Consider the following 26,393-nt stretch of genomic DNA (forward strand, 5'->3'; position numbering starts at 1 on the left):
AAGTCTAATGTGTAATTAATAACTGAATTTAACAGCAATTTAATTATTTTTAAATTTTATCCCAGGTAATTAGTTCTATATTTTCACCTAAATGCCAAGAATAGGATCAGTAATTTCTTTTATTAGAATCTTCTGATCCTATTCTTTAGGATTTATTAGATTTTACGGCATATTGCCATTGATTATCTTCTAGCATTTACATAACCATTTTCTTCAATATGAATTTGAATAGTAATAATAAAAGCATAGTTCCTTTTTAAGAGGGCCTCTACACCTGCACTTTTTCAAAAAATCAGGAATGAGGCATTGGATTAGACAAGAGAATGAATACAACCCCAACTTCACATAGCAGTTTGGATAATAGCAAGGACAGGCTCATCCAAGTGACATCAATCACTTAATCAACTAATTTTTTTCTCGGCTTTTTTCTAATTAGCTTTTAACTTCTTACAATTTTTTCTGCAGCTGAAGAAATAAAAAAACTCCGGAAGCAATTGGATGAACTCCAGAAAGAAAATGGGCGCTACATAGCATTGTTGAAGGCTAATGACATTTGCCTTTATGATGATCCTACCATCCATTGGAAAGGAAATCTTAAAAATTCAAACGTTTCTATTGTAATTCCAAATGATCAGATACAAAAAAAGAAAGAAAACCTGAAAAATACAAATATTTCTGTTGTTATCCCCAATGATCAACTGCAAAAGAATATTGTTGTATATTCCAATGGCAGCCAGTTTGGTGGAAGTAACCAGGGGCCATCTGTCCAGGGAATAACTTTTAATATAGGACATAATTTACAGAAACAAACAGCTAATGTTGTTCCTGTCCAGAGGACTTGCAATACTCCTGCAACCATTTCTAGTATTTATTCAACAGCAATCAAATCAGGTATTCAAACTTCAGTTTCATCATTAGTATCAGGCCTACAAAATACAGATAAAAAAACTCTTGAGCAATCTACCTCTGAGAACAAGCAAGGCACATCTACCTGTACTAGTGCTGTTGATTCTGTGAATACCTCGCAGCTAGTAAGATTGCAGAGTGGAAAACAGATTTCATCACAAGATGAGAATGACATCTCCAAATCTAAAAATAAACAAGGGAGTTTGAAGCCGATTGAGAAAACAAGTGTACTAAGCCCCAGCCTTTCTTCCAGTGTTAGTATAGATGTACTTCATTGTCAACAAGCAAATATATCAACAGAAGTGGGTTCAAGAAGTGGGTCTCTAGGAAGCTGTGTAACTTCTGCAGCTGACTCAACCTGTGCTGCATCTATTGGTGGAAAGACATCTGCAGAAAAGGTCTTCAAAAGCCTAGATAGTAGAACTCAAGAACGAGAAGCCCCAAAGGCTGTAACAGAATTGAATATAGTGCCTGCTACTACTGTAGAGAAATGGCCTTTTCCCAGTTCTTCAGGTGTTGGCATTCCAGAGTCAAAAAGCATTGGTAATCTTATGAGAATCGCATCAGCTGGAAATACCCAAACCACTTGGACTACCTTGCAGCTAGCTGGAAGCACTGTTCAGCCTCTAAATCATACTCCATCCAACATAATGACAACTCTTTTAAATGAGCCAATTAATGGTGCTAATATTATAGCTTCCACTCCAAACAAGATTCTGGCCAATGCTGCTGGTTTAAGTAACCCTCTAATTCCAGATGATCACCCAGTTGACCAATTGGTTGTTACCTTGCCATCTCATCCATCTTTACCTATTCAGCCACTAATTAGTAAGACACAAACTAGAGCGCAGATGGCAAGCAGTCTCCTTCCCGTGAATCCAGCCATGCAAGTGATTCAAGTATCTCAGCCAATCACCACCCCTATCAATACATCACCTATTAATCAGAACATTGTAATTCTCCAGCCTCCTAATGCTAATTCCTGTCCTCCAGTGCTGAGAGCTGAACTCCCAAATCAGACCGTTAGCCAGCAGATTGTAATAATACAAACTGCTAATCCAAATCCCCTCTCTTTTTTCTCAACACCATCAGTTGTTAAAATGCCTGTGAATGGAACAAATGCTGGCAATCTTATACAAAGTGCCTCTGGCCCTCATATGTTTGGTGGGAAACATCTTGTTCATATTTTACCAAGGCCCTCCTCTTCAACATCATCTTGCCTGTCACAAACATTTTCTGTTTCAATGTCTAACCAAAAGCTTCCACAGACCATTTCTTTAAATGGACAGTTGTTTGCATTAAAACCTATGAAATCCTGTTCTGGAGATTCAGATCAAACCCCTATGCAAATTATTCAGCCTACCACCAATGAAGATCCAAATACCAATATTGCCCTCAATGCATTTGGTGCTTTAGCTAACCTCAATCAAAGCATATCACAGATGGCTGGCCAAAGCTGTCAACAAGTGTCTGGCAATCCGTCTACCAACCCCAAAATTGTTAGTAGCCAAAGCGCACCAATATCTCCTGGTTTGCTAACAGTGACAATACCTTCCTCTTCAGCTGCTGAGAGTTCTAGATTAACCTGTACTTCATCTTCACTAGACATTTCTCCTCCTAAAGCTGCTGGTTTGGGTTCAAAATGGTCTAATAAAAATTCAGGAACTAAGAAAACTTCAATCGCCAACAACAACCTTGCATGTCAAGTAGATCTTGAAAAAGAATGCAAAAAAATTGATAGGAATGTGGCAAGTGCATCTGAACATTCAGGAAGTGACATATTGCTTGAAAATATGCCCGTTGTTTTGCAGTGCTTAGCTGTACCACAGGCAAACTGTAGAATATCATCAAATGATATGCATGCTTCTGATCCTCATCCCAAAGATAGACTGAGAACTGAACAGAACATGGAATCTACTCTGGCACCTGATCTGAATGCAGCTGGAGTGCCTAGGCCATTGTCCCTGGAATCATCCTTATTGGGACAATATGAGGTAGTTCCTGCAATTTCCACAGACGGTGGTTCTCCACCTCTTCAAATATGTAAATCTCAAACCAACTCAACAGCAAATTCTAAGTTATCAGAACTATCCAAATGTATATCCACCAGTCCTTTACTACCATCTTCTTCAGATTCTCCAGTGACAATTTCTCAAGTTTCTGAGACGTCAGTGTCAAACAGAGAAATGAATACAGAGAATGTTCCCAGAACAGAGGTCTCAGAGATCTGCAGGATGGAACAAAATTGTTCCATTGTAATGCAGGCCTCAGATTTATTGGAAGAACAGGGCCTAACCAAAATGTTCTCAGAGTTTAATAAAGTAGGTGATGTACAAAAATCCTTTTCAGAGCACCCCAGTTTTTGTACCCAAAGCACAAAATCAAATATCAGCTCAAATGATAATTTGGGAAGGAAACAAGAAGAACTCTTGCTGATAAATGCTGAAGAAGAAAACCTCACACGGTCTAATTCTTGCACCTCCGATCAGGAAGCCATCACTGCTAATAGGCAAGTAGACTCCCCTATGTCAACTAGTTCAGGTAGCAGTTGTGGCTTTTCTGTTGCATCCATGTTGCCAGATACATGTAGGGAAAACGTTTCCAACAGCACTTTGGTGAACACACATAGCACCTGCACATTTTCAGAGCAAACAGATATTGTAGCACTAGCTGCAAGAGCAATTTTTGACCAGGAGACTCTTGCAAAAAATACAGGAACAATGTCAGGAACCTCTATTTCCAAGGGTAGTAAAGTAGCATCTCTAGGAAAAGACCAACTATTCAAAGCCCATCCAGTTAAAAACACTAATCAAATGGAAACGGGGCCAAACAATTTCAGTACCCAGAATTCAATGCAAATAAACATTGAGTTATCTGCAGAGAAAAGTTGTTCTGTTAGACTGGAAATGGCGGATACAGCTTTGCAGATTCCAACAGCACAACCGTCAAGTACCTCCAGCTTGAGTGTGAATAATCTCATACATCCAACATGTATCATACATCCTCCAGTAAGCTGCTCAGGTGTACCATCATCTTCAGATCAAACAACTGTTTCTGTATCTGGGACTCCATCTGTCCCTGCTAATTCATATATGGCTCAGTCTCCAGGACATTCTCCAAGGTTGATGGCAGAGTATCCTTCAGAACAGTTATCTGCTCTTCAGACTAACACGATGCAAGGTCCACAGATATGTGAACCACATTTAAAGCAGCAAAGACAAAGCCGCAAAGAATCAGCAAAGCGTTCTATTCAAGATGATCACATGCTTTCTACATCAAAGAGGCAGAAACATTGCCAGACAGCACCTCTACAGCTTGAAGACATGGCTCTGTTGAATCAAACAGCTGATGATATTGAGGGTCAAAATCAGATCCGTGTGAGTCAGATCCCCCCCAACTCATCTAATCTTGCAGTATCAGTGAGTAGTCAAGGACATACCAATGGCCATAGCAGGTTATTTCAAGCCAGCAATTTTGTGTCGCCTACTTCGAGGCAAGTTGAAGTTCAATGTAATTCTCATCCACCTATCCTTGATCAAGCAGGACAGCATCTGCAGCCAATCCAACATGCTCTCTCTCAGGGTATGGCTCATCTTCAGGTTAATCACCCATATATAAAACCACAGCAACAGCAGCCTGGACAGCTAAGAGAACGGCATCAATTGTATCAACTTCAGCATTATATTTCTCCTGCAGAAAGTTCTATACACACTCAAACCCATATTGCTCATCAGCAAAGAATATTGCATCAAGAGGCACAGCTGCAGAAAAAGAGAGGTCTCATTCAAGCCACTCAGCCCACCACACTTACTTTACAGCAAAAGCATCATGGAAATGACCAATCACGGTCAAAGAGTAGCCAGCCACACCCCCATCACTCCCAGATTCAACAATTGCAGCAGCATTACCCTTCTTCCCAGCCTGACAAGAATTGTGAGAATACTGCTTTGAGTAGAACTCATAGCCACCCACGGAGCCACCCAAGTCAGGACATTCTGCATCAGCAGTCATCAGATGTGGGCAGCAGACAACCAAGTTCTGGAGTTCCTCCTGAACATGTCTCGGGACATAGTCAGATGCATAGAATGTTGACCTCTAGAGCTTTGGAGCAGCAGATAGTGTCTCAACCTAGTATTGTGTCTAGACCAGATGTTTCCTGTCTCCCTCATAGACAAGAAAGAAATAGAGTTAGTAGCTACTCTGCAGAGGCACTTATTGGGAAGTCTTCATCTAATTCAGAACACAGGCTCGGAGTGTCCATGCAGAGCTTCAAAGTTTCAGATCATCTTGAAATGAGAAACTATGCTGATGTATCTAGGAATAAAGAACTAGTAATTCATAATACACAAAATCGTGTATCTGTAGATCATTCACTTGGATCAGACATTCAGAGACTCTCTGAGTGTCAAACATTCAAGGTGAATGCCATTAACCAACAGCCTACAGGTAATTTTGATGTGCAATCTTCAAGAAGTAATGAAATAAGTAACTCTCTCAGGGGTATGCAGACACAGAGTTTTCGACTTGCCCAAAATGCTGGACCACCAATAGACAGACAAAAGAGATTGTCTTATCAACCAGTTCAAAGCATTTCAACAGGAAATCCTCTCCCTCCCCGAAGAGACAATGAGAATACATGCCACCAAGGATTCATGCAAAGTTTACTTATTCCTCATCTTGGAGATCAAGCTAATGGAAACCAAAGACCAATTTCAGAACATCAGAGAAATCCACAGTGTTCCAGTTCCTCAAATATTGATTATAATTGTGCCCCAGCAAGAGAAAGTATTCATATTCGGAGGGAAGGTGATGATCAGAACAGAGAAAGTTGTGATATGTCTCTTGGTACTATTAATGGTAGGAACAATGCTTTAACTATTCCCTTCTCAAGTTCTTCTGGAGATATTCAGGGCCGCAACTCAAGTCCCAATATTTCTATCCAGAAATCTAATTCCATGAGAATAACAGAGAGCCATGGAACAAAAGGTCACCTAAATGCCTCAGCTTCTAGCAATGTACATGGAGCTACACGTCCTCTTCACTATGCACCAGTCTCTCGTGGGAATGCTGACCAGGTTCCTCCATCTGTTCGTCAAACCAATTCTTCAGCCACTGATCGATCAAGACATCCTTTACAGGATAACGGTGGCTCTAAAATTCGCCAGTCTGAAAGAAATCGTTCTGCAAATCAGAGGCATGGGAATGTGTTTGAACCTTCTCTTTCCCAACTCCCTTTATCCACTGGTGGAGGAATGATCCTTGGGCGACAGCAGCCTACCCTTGAAAAAAGGAGCAGCATTGTACGATTCATGCCTGAAGGGCCACATGTCTCTCATGATAGTACAGCTGCTGAACAGCACACACTGTCTCAAAATTTTGGATTCCCTTTTATTCCAGAAAGTGGAATGAATCCCCCAGTAAATGCTAACACTTCATTTATTCCACCAGTAACTCAACCCAATGCTACCCGCACAGCAGCCCTGATTCCAGTTGATCCTCAGAATACATTGCCGTCTTTCTATCCACCATATTCTCCTGCACATCCCTCCCTGTCTAATGACATTTCAATTCCTTATTTTTCTAACCAAATGTTTTCTAATCCAAGTACAGAGAAGCCAAATGGTGGAGGTTTAAATAATCGATTTGGTTCTATTTTGTCACCTCCCAGACCAGTTGGTTTTGCTCAGCCAAGTTTTCCCCTTTTGACAGATATGCCTCCAATGCATGTGGCCAATTCATCACACTTGTCCAATTTTAATTTGACTTCTTTATTCCCGGAAATAGCTACAGCTCTTCCTTCAGATGGATCAGCAATCTCACCACTGCTCTCAATAGCAAATACATCTGGTTCTGACTCTTTGAAACAATCATCAAATCGGCCTGCCCATAATATAAGCCATATTCTAGGTCATGACTGCAGTTCAGCTGTGTGAAAAGAATGGGAAGGGGTGAATTTTTTTTTGAATACCCATTCAACAAGATGTATGGAGAAAATTTAGGTTGCTTTTTAAAATTAATATAAACATCTCTGTGCTATAAATTCTTCAATTTCAATGTAATGCCATGCTTAGTTTCTGATGACCTCTCTGAAACTGTATGGAAATCATTGCTTCATTTTCAAGATTTCTAGTTAACAGGAATAGAAATAGTAATGTAGCAATTTCCTCCCACTTAATATAGAATTTTTATTTTTTTTTGCCACTGATTACCATGTGCTTTCTCAGGTATTGGGTTGATTTTTGTTGTTGTTGTTTAAAACCCTCTTAGATTTCCTCACCGCCTTTTTTTTACATTTTTTAAAAAATTTAATAATAAGAAACTAGTAATGTTGATATATAAAATGAACCAGAGTTATAGAAGTCTGTAGGCAAACTGATTACATACATAACACAATTTTGTCAAGTTAGAGGGGGAAAAAATCAGATGGTATTTAGTGGAATTGTGGTCTTGATAGCATAAGATGAGAATTTAAAAAGTCTGTCTGTCTGTCTCACACACAGACACACACAGACACACTCACAGACACATACTTGATTTAGCATTCCAAAACACTGGGTAAAGCAACAAGGGAATATTTTTGTCAGGCTCAAAACAATCCTAGTGCACCCCTTTGATTAAAAAAAAAACACTATTATTGTTTCTATTTGTCTCTCCACACAGCTGACGGAAAAAAAATACGGTGACATCAGTACATTGTCTAAGATATTATTCTGATGAATTGCTAAATCTTTGTTTCTGTTTCTATAAGGTCCTGTAAAGCAGCCCAATTTGAGGCACAGACTCAAATTTTGTTTTTGATAGCAGGAAGAAAGAAAGTCTTCCTACAATGAGAGTGGCCAGAGATGTTTGCTCTTAAAAGTATTCCCCTGTATTTCCAGGATTTACTGGGTTAGAGTTTCTGCAGAACATGCTAACAAATCAAAGAGTTCATACAAATAGGCCAGATAGTTTAGTTTTACTTTTTTTTCTTCCCTCTTATGAGTTGGCTATTTCTGCTGTTTACAGAAAACAAATTCCTGTAATCATATTCCAAGGATGGAAAAAACCAGGTACTCTTCTTAACCAATTTAAATGCACAGCACGTAGTGAGAATGAAACAGTTGGAAGTGAATTGGACAAAAATATATTGACCGGCAGAGGATACCAGTTTCTTGAAGAAATTTTCTATGCAATAATGTGTGCTTTTGTGATTTCTGAGTATTAAATGTTTTTTTCTGAAAATGTATTGGAAGAGTCTGATGCACAGATGAAAAGAAAATGCAAGTAAATGGCAGAGTATTTAATTAATAGGAGAACCTGTATTCCCTTTCATTGAGACAGTTGTGCAAAGAGGAAGCCTTGATTGAAGAATATGATATTCTGCATATTGGTTTGTGTAACAATTTTTATGACAAGAGATTAAAAAAAATATTCAGACTTTCACTATGTATTCATATAAACCAATAGCTACTTTCTGAGCATTTATCAGTATTTCTTGTTAGAATTTTTGGTAGATGTCAGTATAGACTATTATTAGTATTTTTCAAGTGTATTTTCATGCGGAAATATATTTTCAATATATCTCTTGGTATTGTCTGCAGTGGTAAAATTGCTACTGCAGATAAATTACCTTAGTTTTGATTATTAACAAAGGGTTGTGTTTAGCAAAAGATCAGCTCCCTAATGAGATTCCATGCATTCTGCAAATCTATTTTTTTTTATTTCAGATAATAGTGCCCTTCAAAATAATTTAAAAATGGCATGAAGGAATCTTTAAAGAATGCCTTTAACATTTTGAAATTATTAAAATGTTAGTATTCTGTCAATTTATCTGAAACTATTTCAGGATTCTAATTTCAAATTTCCCATTGTATGATCTCATAAATTCTGTGATCTTATCATATTGTCTTATTGACACAGATGTGTTTTGAAGCTTCTCATATGCTAGAAAAGCTCATAAAGCATTGGGGACTTCTGAGGTTTATAAACTCCATTAGATGTCAATTTTTGGATGCATGAGGAATTGATCTTTTCTTATTACTAAGGTGCAATAGAATACAATGGTGGCTGAATCAGTGAAAAAACAGAAGCTATAGATCACATGTTTATAATACCTTAGAATTTCTGTTGGGTATAGGTAGTCACACCTTGTTCTTTTAATGGGAACAGATAAAGAAAACTACTTGTCACACTGCACAGGAGCCTATAGGTTTATGTCCTACAGTCATACTTTTCTTTTGCTGCTGTCCTTCATGACAGTTTCCTTGTGCACATAGAAGAATTGTCTAAGCTCCCTCCTGTTTTGAAATTAAGATGATTGTGCAACACTTTTCAGCAAATTAAGAATGTATGTTGTTGTGTATTCTATAATATTCTATCCTCTACTTAAGGTCCCCCAGAAATTTTCAAGATCTTGAAGATAAGCTTGTAAAGAATGTTTATTATTGTAAATAAGTTTTTTTTATTTTGACATCTTTTTACAAGTTGAATGCATTTGTATGTAAATACCTGCAACCTTGATTTTTTTAAAAAAATTCAGATTTTTATTAAATGTAAAATTATATTGATTGTAAACATTGTATAGATATAAACAAAATAGTATTTTATTTTTAAACATGTACAGTTTGTGCACTATCATTTTGTGTTCTGCTTGTGCTTTGTAATTCTTCCCCTGCAGGAAAAACAAAAAGCAAAAGCAATTATCTTACATTTAAATACCATACCCAAAGTTTAAGATTGTAATTTTTAAGAAGGTAAACAACTAAAAAGTCCAGCAATTTTGACCCACTAATTTGTTCCAATTTCATTTGTCCACCTGCTCAGCCATAGCGAGAACCTCAAAATAGCCAGACTGATTCTTGGACACAACATAGAATGTTATCAATAGTGGGTCAGAGCATTGCTTTGGTTGCTATGCAAGGACAGTAGTTTTCAGATTTATTGATCAGCAACTTGTTTAGGGATAGGGGAAGACATTTGGGACTGCTACATTTTTAGAAAATGTGACTTGGGAGTACAGTGTATTTAGGCTGTGTAATGCTTTGGCTTGATTCCAAAAAGAGACCCATAATAGTGTTTTTCAAACATGGCAACTTTAAGATGCTAACTGGGAATTCTGGGAGTTGAAGTTTAGGCATTTTAAAGTTGTCAAGTTTGAAAAACACTGACCCAAAACATGCATTGGAAAAGATATGGTTCCTTTGCTGAAGTGCTACATTAGGACTCCTGCACACCCTTGCACCCTTTTGGAATATGATGCAGAATGCCACCCAGGCACGCATAAAAGACCTCTGGATGGGAAAAAAAGTCTCCTTTGTTCTTAGATTTCCTTTAAATATACAGAAGGTTTAACCTAGCGAAAAGCAGAATTCTAGTGTTTAGTATTTTTTTAACCAAAGTGAATTGATAAGAAAATTGGACTGTCATTAGCTGTCAAACAATCATTAAGAGAAAGTCCAAATATACTTAAAGGTTAAACACTTTTAAGTAATTCAAATTGATAATACTGAGACATGCTTTAATTTAAATTTAGCAAAGCATGGCACAAACATCTACACAGCATCCCCTGAATATAATTCTGGGATTAAGCAATAGGGGAGACAATTGGATCTTTTCTGTCTTACCCACATAACAGTTATTTTGCACGATCTTAAATGTATTGCATAAAGTAATTCTGACTAATCAAGCAACAGAACATAAGTACAGTGGAACCTTCATACTCATTAATTGGTTCCAGGAGGCACGATAAGTACCAAACACAATGAGTACCAAACAAATTTCTCCCATAAGGAATAATATAGTGAGTCACAAGGCAACTGACCCCAACAAATTCTAGCTTATGCATCGAGTACCAAACAAACATGAGTACTGGGATTAAAAAATTGTGTCAAAATGCATTGAGTACCAAATTCAATGAGTTTCAAAGCAATTGAATACCAACGTTCCACTGTAGCCAAAAGGGCTACAATGTGCATTTGGTAAATTACAAACTCAGAAACTACAATGCTGGGAATAAACCCCATTATAAGAAAGTGAAGAATGGCCTCAGGGAGCCTATGAACACCTCAGCTTGATTAGTCTCAATATAATGCATTATTATACTATAGATCTGATCCAGCTGATGTTGAGGATATGATTTTGCTGTTTTTTTTTTCCTATATGGGAATTGCTTCCAAGAAGGTTCTTTCCAATGTGTACTTGGTGGTCTGTTCTGACTGCTCCACATGGCACATTTCACCGAGAAGGATCAAACACTATAATTATCCTGTAGCTCAAAATACAGGAATCTTGTTCCTTGGCACAGAATCCAAGTCATCATCCAAGGTCAGCAGGCCCTAGAGCAAGAAAATATCACAGGCACATCAAAAAATCTGTATGTTTTTTTTTCTTGGTACAAAATGGAAGAATAAGTAGAAATGTCTTATCAGTTTTGTAGTCAGGATAGTTCTCCTGACATGTTATTCCTAGAAATCTGAACAACAGCTATTTTTCCCACTGCACATAATCCTTATTTCAGGATTTGGTGATACAAATACCATACTGTAAGATGTCACTATAAACAGCAAACTGATTTTCTGAGGGCCAAGAATCATGTGTTTTCCATAATTTCTATAATTCCATAAAAACCATAATTTTTATGTTTTGTATTGTACACTGCCCAGATGTGCTCTGTGAGGGAGATGGGTGGTCTCCAAATTTAATATATAAAAGAAACAAAATTATAGTACAGGCATTCTGATGTCTAATGCAAGCATGCAAGTCATAGCAATTAATGTGCTTTCCCTCCCCTGGTGGACACCCATGTAACTTTAATTCTATAAAGAATCTGAGATACAATCTGATCCAACTGGTGACAAAGGGAAAATAATTTATACTACGTTCAGATTTTCTCATGTGGGAGTTTAAATCAGAAACCTTTAAATGCAACCCAAATAGCTTCTGGAAGTGCTCCTTCCAAGGATATTTCTCCAAGCCAAGAATAACAACAGCAACAACAAAAAGCAAGCTGGCTAAATAGGAGTGTTGTCTAGAGAGATGAGATCTTTCCAAATCTTTTTAGAAGCATCCTCTGGCTTCTTAAATTAACAGTAGTAGAAGGGACACATTTAGGCATGACAGCCATGCTGGCCCAAGAAAGGCTGAATGCATAAATACGCTTTGTATTGGACACTTGTTTGGATGGTGGAGTTTGAGTACATCTTTAGGCAATTGTTTCCATCTTAGTACATGGTTATCAACAGCCAAATGAACTATTTCCATCAGATTAGGATATTCAGCTGTCCCAGAATCCAGCTACTGAAGTTTCATAAGATTTTTTTTTCTATTTTGACAATTTTTGTTGGAGGTTATTTCCCCATGGCCTTCCTTCTTAACATGGGTTTAAGTGAAATGTAACAGGAAGGTTGTCTATGTCTGACTCAAATAATGTGTTATTTTTTTTAAAAATAGGTCTGCAGGTTGTTGTTTTTTTGGCTCAAATTATTTTTTAAAAGAAAACCATCTTCCCAATAGCAAAACATACTTTTTCTAGCAGTTGTAGTATTTTAATTTAGCCCACACTTAATACCTAAGCACTGTGCAAACAAATAATAAAACATCACAACATATATAATATTCCCAAAAATTATCTTAAACACATTTAAGGGTAGCATCTAGCATAATTTACTACCACAGAAAATATTGGTTCTTCCCTTTAATTTAATAAAGATAATTAAAAAGGAATACAAGCCCTTTCTTAAAATTGTAAACTCACTTCTCTAGAATGCTCTAAATACTGTTTCTATGACAAGGCCAGAATGGAGAGTTAACCCCTTCTGCGTTTGTAAAACATGGCTCGAGGTATTTTAAAAATAACTGGAACTTGATTCTGACCCTAACATGAATAGGTCTGAACAATATGCTGTTTCCTTAAGTGATCCAATTAAGCTTGGTGGCTGAATGGACATATATTGTGTTTCCCTGAAAATAAGACACAGTCTTATTATTTTTCTCCAAAATATGCAGCAGGGTTTATTTTCAGGGAAACACGATCAGGGTGATCAGAGGGGCTGGGCGCCCCACCACTGAGGGTTGCAAATGGTGATCATGTGACTGTGGATACTGCAACCACTGTAAATGTTTCCTGTTTGCCACATGCCCAAATTATGATCACATGGCTGCAAAGATGCTGCAAAAGCTGCAACTTCAAGAATCAGTTATAAATCTCACTTTTCAGTACAATTGGAATTTCAAATGGTCATTTAATGAGTGGTTGATAAGCAAGGACATATTTGGGGCAAGCATCTCTTTTCATTATGGAAGACAAACCATTTTCATTGCAAGAAAGAAAACATCACAAACTATATGATGTTATACTGCTCAATAGGGCTAGGAATAAATCCTAACATGATTCACTTTAGGACATTATTTTGTTATTAAGAAAAATCTCACCAAGAATGAAAAGAACAAGGCAGCAGCTGAGAGGAAGTGCCAGATATCATGGTCATCAAAGAATCCCAGAACAATACATGGTCGGTTTTTTTCCCGAGACTGGGCTGGAGTTTCCTGGAGGAAATGATGAAATCAGTGAATTCTAGATGTTCCCCAACAGAAAATGCAACCTTATGTCTGATCTAGCCTTATAACTCAGTGATTAAATGCTCTTCTCAACCTAACTACAGCAAACTCACTATTCCAATCTAAGGAGGAAACAAGTGGTGAAAAGACAAAACCAATGAATCAATCTATTAAGGTTTCCTATGTAAGCTGCTCTGAGATTTTTAGAAGGTATTTAATATAAGTAGCTATGTAATAAATATCAAATATAATTAAAATGATAGTACCAACTATATAACACCCATGATTTTCAAATGCTAAAATGTTCAATAATTTTCCTCAGCAGCATTAAAAAAGTTTTTATAAGTAATTGGTGAAACTGAATTACACCAAAAATATGGTTTTGCTTTTTTAATGAGGTGCTCTGGCTTTACCCAACCTTGAATTCAGGTGTGAATTGTCTTTGTCTTTATATATGTAGAAATTTACATTTTGGATGTTAAAGAATGCTTTTAAGAGATGTGTTCTTTATAAATTTTTGAAATGTATTTATATTATAAAAAAGGCAAGGAGAAAAATTGAATAATGTATTTCTATATGACTTAGATTCAACAATAAGTTAAAAGATCACACCAGTTTTATATTAATATTCTATAGATCTTGGCATAAGAAATTAGGTGACAGTGAAGGAAGCCAAAGCTGAATTTTAAATCAAAACAATTTTGATTCTGAAATTTTGTCCATATGTTCTCTAATGTTTCTTTGACTCCTTTCTTTCTGGTAACCTTTGATCATTTCAAATACTCCTGAAGTGTAACAGAAGCAAGAAAAAAGGAAGGAACCTACCTCCCAGCTACTGGGGTTCTGGAAAAAGAAATAAAGAGCTGCAGCCCAAACCACAGCTGTGGCCACAATACAAAAGAGGGGGAAAGGCAATAGCTTCTCTGAACTGCGGAGCTGAAGAGACAAAAAGAATAATATTTGAATGGGGGTTTTCTATGAGATGCACATAAAACGGAGAACTGATCAATTTTTTTTGTTAGAAAAGCTAGCATTTTCTCTTCAAGCCAGTCTAGCTTTCTCTAACTTTGAAGAGCCAGCCTATCCCCAGCCCTTGTTGAAAGGAAGAGGAATCTGCCTGAATTTCTTTTATAGTACCATGTTGTTAGCATTGCTTAGACATCTAAAATGTGCAGATATCCTAAAATGACAGCAGTTCATATCTGGAAGGGGGCTAATCTCATCTTTGACTGGAAGTATGGGGGCTTTCTCTTCCTTCTTTTCACCTGGTATTTCCATATAAGGAGCCTAATGATAATTGTAAACTTTGATAAATTGTGTTTCCCCCTTTACATTTGAGGTTGTGGAATGCAGTTAATACCTGTATTTAACTTAATATAATAGTTGATTTGTGCCTTTCCAAGTTTAGATAGACGATATGTACTCTGATTATTCAAAATATGTAGTCTCTGTCTCTTAACAATAACTTCATCATAAATTAATAATATTCACTGAGGTCTCTTATCCAAAGGCTTAAAAACTTGTAATCAACTCTTGAAGGGCATATCTGAAGATGAGCATGAGTGAACATATTCTACCATACAATCAGGGGTGAGTTCCTGCCGGTTCTAACCGGTTCGCTAGAAGAGGTTCCATAAATCTAGCGTGCCGTTTAGAACGGGTTCCACCTCACTCGCTCACCCCTGGGCCCCACCCATCCGGTCGCCTCTCATCCCCTTGCTCCCCCCTGCCCATCCGCACCACGCCTCTAAGAGCCCTATAGAGAGCCCTTGACTCTCTATTGCTGCCTGCCGAGGAGGTAAGCTCTTTGCCGGTGCAATGGCTTTTTGGGGCTAATGGGGCTTGGGTTTCCAGCCTGACAGCCCCCGCTGCTTCTGGACGTCTGTTGCAGTCACGAGGAGAGCACGGAGAAGAGTGTGAAGGTTCTCGGCACTTCAGAAAGCTGCAAGGCTTGGTTTAGCCTCCCTGGATGTTGCAGCAGCAGCCCCAAGCATGCCGATCTTGGCATTTTTTGCATCGGGGCATGCTGCAAGAGGGAGTGACTGAAAACCTTTTCTGGATTGGTGGTGGTGGAGGTGCGGGCCCGTCGCCCCATGCTCAGCAAAGCAAGTCTGGGGAAGTCCTTTGTGCCGGCCAGAGAAGGTCTTCAGTCACTCCCTCACTCCCAAGACTGGCATGCTTGGGGCTGAGACAGAAAGAGAAAGAGAGAGAAAGAAAGAAAGGAAGAAAGAAAAAAGGGAAAAAAGAAAAGTGGGAGAGAGAGATGAAAGAAAGAAAGAAAGAAAGAAATAAATAAAGAGAAAGAAAGAAAGAGAACTTATGACCACAATTGAGCCCAAAAATTTGGTTGCTAAGCAAGAGCGTTGTTAAGTTTCACCACATGTTCCAAGTTGGCCGTGCCCACCTGGTCACATGACCACCGAGCCACTCCCACAAAACAGGCCACACCTACGGAATAGGTTCTAAAAAAATTGAAATCCACCATTGCATACAATAATAATCTAATTCCCCCTTCAAAGCAGTCTTAAGTTTGGCAATATAAAAAATATTAACCAACAAGTAATAAGAACCACTGACCTTCATGATGACATAGAAGGCAAGATATAGCAAAAGATTGCAGATAAAAATGCCCAGCATGTAAGAGGCAAAATCCCTTGGCCGATATACTAGTCCAAAAATTGCACTAAGAGAGAAGAATAAAGACAACATAATCCAAGACGGTTGCACAAAACCATGCAAAGCTGATCCAGATTAATATGTTTAGAACAACTATGATTTTTTAGACAGGAAAATATAACCATGCTTTAATGAATTGTTTTAATTATAGTAGTAAAGCATCTGGATCTACCTGAAAACCAAAGAAAGATCACCCATTTGTCAAAACCTCTTGCCATAAATCCACTAGTTTAATTAAAAATGGCTCCAGAAATGTTCTCTTGTTCTCAGGACAACAATTAGTGAGTGAAGGTTTTGTTTATGATTCGTTTAATTATTATAGAATTTTTGAAATATTTAAACTTGATAAAAAAAAGTTTTGTTTTCACTGAATTGGGTATCAATTTATGTTCTGGAGATGACCACATGATTGCTAAAGTATATAAAATGTTACTCAAGAGAAACCTGGAAGACAAATATGTAAAAGACTGCATGGTAAAATGGGCAAACATTTTTGGGTATAATATAATGCTAGATAAACATGACAATGTATGGACTAGTGGATTAAAATTCACTTTGAATTTCATTTTGAAAGATTTTTTTTATAAAATGATCTATCGGTATTTGATTCCAGATAGATTAGCAAAAATGTATAGAGGGTCTTGTATTAAGTGTTGGATATGTAATCAAAATCCAGGTACATTTTATCATATGTGGTGGTCCTGCAAATATGTGAAAACATCCTGGATAAACATTATAATGATAATGCAGAAAATATTTAAGATACAAATATTAATAAAACGTGAAGCTTTTCTTTTCGGTACTATGGATAAATCAATCAAAAAACAATCTGGGACCCTATTTCTTTACATGGTGACTGTTGTAAGGATTGTATTCGCTAAGCACTGGAAAGAAAAGGAGCTGCTGACTGTTGAAGACTGGATTTTAAAAATTGACTGAATTAGCAGAGATGGCAAAATTAACTGCCTTGATTAGATATAATGGACTAGGCAGTTTTATAAGAGACTGGAAGCTGTTTATGGACTTGCTTCTTGTTAAATACAGTAACAGATGGTTGACAGAGGAATTTGAAGACTAATGTAATACGGTATTAACATGTTGACTTTTTTCTTTCACTTTTTATATATATTAGATGCTAGGTCAATTCAATTATTACCTAGAGTCCTCCTCATCTGAAATATTTATGTATATAATATATTTTTCTTGTTAAATAAGGATGAGAAAGTTTATAACTTTCATAACTTTCATTTCTAAGTTTATAACTATTTGCAGACCTATTATGTAAGGGGAGAATTTATCAGGTATTTTTAAATTATTTCTTTTCAACATCCAACCAGGGTGGATTTTTTTATTTTGTTTAATGTTGAATGTTTGCGTCATTTTTTCCTTTTTTTCCTTTTTTGTTGTTATTACTGTTGCATAATTTTTTGGGATTTTTATTCCCATTGATAAAACATAATAAATATATATTAAAAATGGCTCCAGAAATCAAATGATTTTCTCCATGACTCCCAGTCACTGCAGAAGCTCTAGCAAGTCTAAAGCTTAAGTCAGAGTCACTAGACTTATTCAAGGATAGGCTGTTCCTGAGTCCCTGCTGGGGATGGCAACACCTTTAGGCTTGATTAGGACTTGCCCACAACTGTGCATAGTTGTCAACACATACTTACACTATGAAGGAGTTGATGGGGCAAGTGTAGGTTGTAGATTGCAAATCACAACTATGTGTGTTGCATGGAGGTGTGTGCTCTAGACACTGATTGATTGAACTAATTTCCTGTTGGGAGGCAGGCAGCAAGGCACACTGTTGTTTGAGTGTCCAAGATATTAATATTCATAGAAATAAAAATGCAATAACAATGCAATTGTCTCTGAACAACAGACACATATATTCCCTAGGTGTGCAGTGAAATCTAAATCAAACTTAAGGGGAATGGGGAAAGGAATGAACTAGTATGGATCCCAATAGTTACCAAGTTAATTCCCTAATGAAGTCTGGTTCCTATGCTGAAATAATCACATTAAGAATTCTGGAATTTCCAGGATGGGGAACAAAGAATGGGAAGAAATTGTTAAATATCTTTAAATAGCCAACTTGAAAAACGTTTTAAAAATAGCAGGCAGCACTATTTCAGAGACAGAGCTTCTTCAACTGGCACTTGTATCTCTTGATTTTACAAAATAAATCTACAAACATATAAACATACATTTGCTACTTACAAAGACCAATTAACCAAGTTCCCAACAACAAGCAAAATCATTCTGTCCTAGAGAAGAGAAAGAATAAACAAAAATGAACAATTGAAATCAAATCAGAGCAACATTTTTGTTTCCTGCTTTCAACAGGAAATAACTAACAGTATACTTAAAATTATGTGGATTAAATAAAAAAACTGGAAATGTATAGATCTTAACCAGATTGTGAAGAGAAATTGCTGGGAAGACAAGAAAGAATGGCTAAAACAGAAAGGCATTAAGGTGCAAGAAGCAACAAATCAGAATGATTCCTAAACTCTTTATTACATCTCTAATGAACTGACTGGAATAAGGAATAGCTCCAGTGTTCTGATTGTTCTGATCAAGGTTAAGAATGCACCAACTGGTGGGGCATTACACTCCTCTCAGTGCCTGAAAAGACTTTTTACATAGTTTTCCTTAGACAGCTGCAAAGACAGCTGCCTAAGGCAAGCTGAAAGAAGAACAAGCTGGATTTTAGTGTAGAAGGTCCTGCTGTGAACAAATCTTCACCTTATGAAATATAGAACAGTGCACTGAACAACAAAAACAACTTTAAAAAAAGTTTGCAACTTTATTGATTTTAAGAAAGCATTTGACAGTGTCCGCTGAGAATCTCTCTGGCAAATCCTACATTTACAGTATATGGTTTACCAACAGTCTTCATTACTATTTTTAAGGATTTACACCTACTATCAAGCTGCTACATTAAGACCGAAAATGGCCATACGATCTTCAAAATTACTACTTAGACAAGATTGTATTCTATCACCACTCCTCTCCCTCGTGGTCCTTGACTATGTTATGCAATGAAAATCCCACATTGGGAAAGGCATTCATTATTCTGACCAAGACCATCTTGGCAACCTGGATTTTGCAGATTATATTGCCCTACAAGAGGAAGACAAGATGGAACTACAAGAGATGACTGCCTTAGATAAAGATGAAGACAAAATTGGCCTTAGGATAAGTGCCAAGAAATCAAAGATCATGTATGTGATTCTACTGCACAGATACAGAAAATCACACTTGGATCACAATAACTTGAGGAAATAGGATTTACCTATTTGGGTAGAGTAGGTTTACCTATTTGGGTAGAGTTTACCTATTTGGGTAGAGTAATCGCCTGAAATGGTGATGCAGAGATAGACATCAGGTGCTGCATTGGAAAAGCAACAGCTGTTTTCCAGAAGATAAATAAAGTCTAGTCCTTGTCATCTATATCAGTGGTCCCCAACCCCCGGTCCGCGGACCGGTGCCGGGCCGTGGAGTACCTGGCACCGGGCCGCGCAGCGGCGGGGGCCATGATCGCTCTTTTAAATCCGCTCCTCTTAAATGCATTTCTCTCCCCCCCCCTTTGGTCCCACCCTCGGCTCTCTCTCCCTCCCTCCCTCGCTGTCTCCTCCCTTCTCTCTCCCCCCTCCCGCACCGATCCATTGCCAGGGAAAGAGAGAGTGAGAGAGTGAGAGAGGAGAGAGAGAGGGAGAGAGGGAGGGAGTCAAGAAAACTGTTCCAGCCGCCGCTGAAATGACTCAGTAACTTTTGCGCTTGGATCTGCTTTTTCAAACCTCCCCCAATCATCATCGCCTTCCTACCCGCCCTGCCGCGCTTGGTCTGGCTCTTTTCTTTTTTTGCTCTCTCCTCGGCTTTTCCTGCTTTCTCCCTGCAATTTTGTCACCCAGATGCATGCTGTGGTTCGCGAGTGCGGCTCGGTTTTATGTGTCCGCTTCTCTCCCTTTCTCTCCACACACCCCCCACCTCCATTTAATTATTTTTTTTTAAAAGAAAGAAAACCGTAGTTCTGCCAATTGCAAAAAAAAAAAAGTGTGTGTGCGTGCATATCTGCCGGCGGGTGTGTGTTTGTGTGGTGTGTGTGTGTGTGTATGTGTGTATGCGCGCGCGGAGAGAGACTGGTTGGAAAGGAAGGACAGGACTGGCGGTGTGTGTTTCTGCAGCCCCTACGGTGGAGGCTACACTAGCCGTCAGATCTGGTGTTTTTTTCCCCCCCTCTCCTTTTTCCGGCAGGTCGTTTTAATCCTTGCTAATTACTTTCTGTTCTTCGCTTGCCAGCTTCCTTCCCACCCTCCTTCCTCCTCCTCCCCCTCCCCCCCGGCCGGGTGCGCCCCCCCCCGCTTTTACTCCCAAACAGTTATATATTTATATATATATTTATTTTCTCTCTCTCCACGGCATTCGCGTGCTCCGCGCTCTTGTATTTTATTTTGTAAGGCATGTTTAAATACAATAAAATAAAAGTTGTTTAATCAAAACAATCTGATATATAAACAATCAATGTGTCGTCGCGAACAATGCCCCCCCACCCCTGCGCGCGCTCAGCGGGCCACGGTAAAATTATCAAAGGCTGACTGGTCCGCGGCGATAAAAAGGTTGGGGACCACTGATCTATATCACTAAAACATAAACTCCATTTGCTCATCTCTATAGTGATCCCGACAGCCATTTATGCCAGCAGGATTTGGAAGGCATTAGCAAGTATTAACAAGAGACTTAACGTCTTTCAAGAAAGATGCCTTCGCTGAATCCTAATGATTCACTATTTTGATCATATTACTAATGAAGTAATATGGTTTCTCCTGCACACTTCATAACATTTTTACATGCAGAAGACTGCAGCTTGCAGGTCTTATTTTCCACATGGAGAACAATCAAATCTCAAAAGTTGGCAATGAGATGGACACTCCCCCCTCATGCCAAACAATCAAGAGGATGCCCTCAAAAAAAGGTGAAGAATGTTCATTCTTAAATACTCTAAACAGCACACAGGAAGATGCTGAAACACTTGCCCAAGACTGAAAATGCTGGAGAGGCCTTGCTGCCCAATATGCTGCATAGCATGGGAGGATCTAATGCTAATTCTAATACATGTGATGTGAAGTTGCATATCTGATATACATTTGCTTTAGCATCATCATAAGCTTTCAGAGCATGTTGATAATTTAGAAATTTCAACTTGCATTCCATATATGCCATGCAAACCCAAATCACCCTCCATCATCCAGAGTAGTTTGGTCATCTGACTGCAGGAATTAAGTTACAAAATTTATAAAAAAATCATAAGGAGCTCTCTAGTCCAATCCTGAATCCAGATTAAAAGATATCTGAGAAATGTTTTCCCAGTCTTTGCTTCAAAACATTTAAGGGGAAGTTACTATCTCTGTTAGGATATGTTAAATCAAAATCTACCATTTGGTAACTTAATTACATAATAATTATTCAAGGAGAACAGGGTGATGTATCTTTTAAAATGACCTTCGGTCTTCCTTCCCCTGCTGATGAGGAACACCCAGTTTGGCCCTATGTGAGGCAATTACTGTCAGGCCTTCTTCCCAAGGCTTCATGTGGCATTCTCCAAATAGGGTCTTCAGATAGTGTGGGCCATTCTCATGAATGTATGATCAGCAGTTGCCTCACATAGAGCCTGGCTGGGCATACTTTGTCAGCAGCAGGAGGAAGATGACAAAGGTCAGTTGGGAATGGCAAGACTGGCAGGACAAGCAGAACATAGGATGGCATGGCTGGTCGGCTGGTCGGCTGGTAGGCTGGCATGACCAGTGGAGTGCTAGGGAGCAGGCCAGCAAGTTAAATGGAATGGAGAGTGGTGAGAGCACCTGAAGCTTGGTGCTATGGCATTGGATGGTTGGGTGTGACATGGGCCAGGCAACACTCCTGGTGGCAGTGGAACTTGGGTTGAGAGGCCCAGAATTGACTGCTGAAGGCCCCAGGCTTCTACATCAACCTCAGTGCCACCACCCCAGCTGAGGAGTGCCATTGTGTAGGTAGGGAGACCAAAAGAGCAGAGTTGGGGGAGAGAGATGGGTGGAGGAAGTGAAGTGCCTTTGAGGTTGTAAGTGTGGACTTCTGCCACACACTCATATATCATGTGATGTGGGGGTAACTGCAGTGATAATAACTTCAGGGACTGGGTGTTTGTTCAGTGGCTGAACTTCAAATGGTGACTGAATGAATGGTCAGATTTTGAGGACTATCTGTGTGCACAGGGGAGAGTGGGCCTCCCACTAAGAATTTTGTCAAGCAGAGAAAGTTCCAGATGGTGGTTCTGAGCAGGTGCATCTCATATGAGACCGGGATAAAGAATTCCAAGTGGAATTCATCTGTAGTTTGTCTAGTCAAAATAATTTCAGAAAATAGATTACTATTGCAGTGGCAAATAATACCATTGTTTTATTTAAACTAATGTATATGTTTTCGAATGAGAAAGAAAAGCAATTCATAATCTATCCGAGATACCTTCAAGGGACCGAAGGAAGTACTTACCATGTACATGGGTCGGCTGCATTGTTGTATATAATCTGTGTACAATACTATAGCTATACGTTGAAAAATCCCAAGGTCTATGGCAGAAAACAACAAAGGGAATTAAAATATGGCAATCAGCATTTGACAGAGATCATGTTGAAGCAAATATTTGCTTCTCAGGCCTGAGAAGCAAGAGTTGGCGCAAAGTAGATTGGAATCTATTGGAAAATGTTTGACTTTCAGAAAATGATAAAAGATCCTTGACTATCAGTTATTTTAACACTGGTGATAAAAATATGACTTTTTATACTATTATTAGGCAGCTGAAAGCTAGGAAATTTTGAGATAATTAAGAATGGATTTTTGTAGGAGATTATTGTAATCTCAATTATGGATTGGTAATCACAGGCTACAGGCCTAACATTCCTTTTACAACTTCTGGAGCACTTCCAGAATATGTAGCCAAAACTTAGTGTGCCTGTGGTGCTCCTCGACAAAATATCCATCCCATTGTGTACAAATGTCCATCAAGAGCTTACACCGGCCCAATGTCTGATTTTTTCAACATAGACCACCCTGTCCTTGAATGGGTGGGAAGACTGGACATTAACATTTGTACCACTATAAGTCCATGTATTTGCCATACGCTAAATAAATAAGCAGCAAAAATACCAACTTTCAAGGAATATAGCTTTTCCCAATTTGTTTGCTACATGGCAAACCTTTACAAGAATTTATATACTCATTTCACCCCTTAATCATCTAAATTTAGAAGTAGGATACTTTTAAGTAACATTTCAGTCCCACCTAAAATTATCATACTATCAGCCTGGTCTTTTACACTCTCTGAGGCTGAAGAAACAGAAAAAAAAATAATTCTACTGCTTCCTGTAAATTGCTCATTTTTATATAGTAGAGCAATAATTTGAATGTGACTTATCTCTTGAAGACACATTCTGAGACATGAACTGCTTTCTACCAGCTCTGGCTGATACATAAATGTTGACTCTTCTGTGACATAGATAATATGAAATATCAGATACTGTATCATTTTATGAACTAAGAACATGTGCATCTGAAAGCTATCTTTTCCTCTAAGAATCATTGCTACCATTACCCAAGTCTCAGAATAGATGATTATGTCAGCTGGTGGTGTCTTCACTATGCCATGCTCCAAGTCCTTGCCAGGAAGTAACGTTGACCTTCTATTTTCTCAGGTCTTTTCAATGTTTAACTAGATACCATCATTCTATATGACTCAGCTTCCCTATCATTTCTTTTTGGTAGGATGCTTTTTAAAAATCAGGCCCTAGGGAAGCATTTTATATAAACATATCTGCCAGTAAGTTTGCTAAAAGGTGCCCATTTATACCATCTCCAACAACGAGCATTCATTCCCTCACCACCCTCCAGGCCTTCCGCAAAGCCCTTAAAACCTGGCTGTTCCGACAGGCCTGGGTCTAAAGAGTTTTTGCCCCCCTTCTTGAATGGTATGGTTGTTGTGTGTTTTTAAATTTTGTATTGTTATGTCTCTTTTTATTCCCCTGTCTGTACCCCCTTCCCTGATTGAATTGTGAGCCGCCCTGAGTCCCCTTCGGGGAAAAGGGCGGCATATAAATGTAATAAATCCAATCCAATCCAATTCTTGAGAAATAACAGAGTAGTTATGGCATCTGGTTTGTTTTACAATATCTATTCAGAAGGCATTGGGGATTCAAGCTATTGACTTTTCCAGAAAAGTCAAAAATCCAGAAAAATGAGTATGCTTCTAAGTCTTGCTGCCAAAGTCCTTTTTTATTTAGTCCAAAGGGAGACGGTTTAACCCCAAATGCTAGTTACCTGGATCAGAGACATCTAGTTCCAAGTGAAGCAGAAAAGAAAAGGGGGAAATGCTTGTGAGAAGAATATATTGACACAGCAAGGGACTGTAAGGAAATTAGGAGGTGTCCTCAAATGCTTGCCAACCAAAATGTACACACATACACAATTACCAGTTCTATGCTCCCTGTGAAAAGCACTACCTGCTGAAAAGCAATTGTTGCTTTTAGTACACAACACAAATAAATACATATGCTATCCTTTAATGGGTCAGTATTAGGTATTGCATAAAAACATCAACATGGATTCTTTGTTCTATTTCTCAACCTGGCTGCCAGGAGAATCCTGGCAGTTGAAGTACATGGATCTTAAAGTTGCCAAGATTAAGAAACAAATGTAAAAAAAAAGGGGGGGGAGTAAAGAGTAAATCTCATTCTCATATCTGTTTGAATGCATTGGCTTTCTGAACTTATAACTTATTAATAATTAGAGGTAGTAGATGTAGAGGTAGTTAGGAATTATGTTTTTCTTTTCCAGTCAAAAGACTTACTTTGCATGTCTCTATGTAAATTCTTTCTATTGATTAGACATATATTCTCAAGGTTTTCATCTGTTTCCTTGTTCACTTCTGACTCTGACCTCTGCACTTCATTTACTTATATGGCTCATTTACTCCTCATAATGGACCTACAGGGTTTTAGTAGTTAGCTACTAAATAGCCATTATGCCAGAAACTACAACAGTAATAGGGACACTATGCAAAAAGGTAAATGCATCAACAAAGGAAGACCGGATTTAGTCAAGATAGTAGAAAGATACTTAAGGAGAATTGCAGATTGAAAATTAGCATTATGTATGGACAATAATTCCACACTAGCAGCTCAGATGAAGATATAAAGGACAGAAAAATCCACCCAAAAACTTCTTTTACTATATAGAAAGATGGATTAGCAAAAAGCAGTTCATAGTTGTTCTCTCAATCACAGAATGTGTATCTTCATCTGTAACATTTTATCTCAATATGTATGTGTATCTACAGCACTACTTTGCCAAAAAATAACCTGTTACCCAAACAAGTATTGGACTTTGAGATAGATAAGCTGAATTATAGTTGAAGATAACAAAAATTACATTTTGATTTCATGTACAAAGCACAATGATACCAAGTACCATCAAGTGCAAGATACTTTCCAGGATGGACTTGTTGAGCACAAGTATTAACCCACAGGGGAGATAGCAGTTAACATACTCAAGTCATGGTCAAGAGATCAGTTTAAAGGCTTTTCTGAAGCAATGGAAATTATTAACTGGTGCGATAGCCATTGCATGCACCAGCTTTCTGTGTCTATAAATGTATTGACTTCCAGGACAATAAATGTAGAGCTAGAGTGACTTTGCATTTTTATCTGCCTTTTTTAAATCCCAAGAGCTTTTTTTTTAACTTTGCATGTCCTTATATAACATACATCTTATTGACTAGGCTGATATTCTCAAAGTTTTTATCACTTTCTTCCTCTCAGTTTATCTATATTTTTCTTCTAATTCTGAACTGAGCAATTCAGTACCTCAGCCAATTAAAAGACAGCACATTATAGTTATAGATAGACTTAAGTAACTTGGTGTCTCTTATCACTAAATAAAGCTAATCTATGTTTCTGTCATGCAAGCAGTCTTCAGGATAATTTCTTTTTAAAGAGTTTTCTTAACTAAATAAAACAAAAAATATTGTATATACTCATGGATAAGTCCATCCGGAGGTAAGTTGACCCTCAATTTTCATGTTTTAATTTTCCCAGTTTACTGTCAAAGGCAAATTTTCATTTTATTTTAATTCAAACTTCAAGGGTTTGCTTCTTCACTGATTGGCTTATCTTTGAGTTTACATAGAGGATATATGGATCTTTCAAAAAACTGAGGGAAAAACTTACCACATATGCAGTAACCAA

The 26,393-nt window shown here is 38.0% G+C and overlaps 2 protein-coding genes across 3 annotated transcripts in view; one reads left to right on the plus strand and one right to left on the minus strand.

Annotated features, from left to right (window-relative positions):
• USF3 (upstream transcription factor family member 3) overlaps nt 1–10,289 on the plus strand; it is a 31,961-nt gene extending 21,672 nt beyond the window's left edge. Inside the window, exon 6 of the mRNA XM_032213163.1 lies at nt 466–10,289. Coding sequence (XP_032069054.1) covers nt 466–6,839 — 6,374 coding nt within the window. The 3' untranslated portion in view covers nt 6,840–10,289. The remainder of the gene's footprint in view (nt 1–465) is intronic.
• Nucleotides 9,806–26,393, minus strand: part of SIDT1 (SID1 transmembrane family member 1) — a 65,251-nt gene continuing 48,663 nt past the window's right edge. For both annotated transcript variants that reach the window (XM_032213164.1, XM_032213165.1), the window contains 6 exons: nt 22,648–22,724; nt 18,337–18,383; nt 16,018–16,123; nt 14,266–14,376; nt 13,315–13,428; nt 9,806–11,219 (listed from right to left, as the gene is read on the minus strand). In XM_032213164.1, the coding sequence (XP_032069055.1) occupies nt 11,157–11,219; nt 13,315–13,428; nt 14,266–14,376; nt 16,018–16,123; nt 18,337–18,383; nt 22,648–22,724 (518 nt within the window). In that variant the 3' untranslated portion in view covers nt 9,806–11,156. The remainder of the gene's footprint in view (nt 11,220–13,314; nt 13,429–14,265; nt 14,377–16,017; nt 16,124–18,336; nt 18,384–22,647; nt 22,725–26,393) is intronic.

Source organism: Thamnophis elegans, chromosome 3 (genome assembly GCF_009769535.1).
Source record: "Thamnophis elegans isolate rThaEle1 chromosome 3, rThaEle1.pri, whole genome shotgun sequence".
Classification (NCBI taxonomy): domain Eukaryota; kingdom Metazoa; phylum Chordata; class Lepidosauria; order Squamata; family Colubridae; genus Thamnophis; species Thamnophis elegans.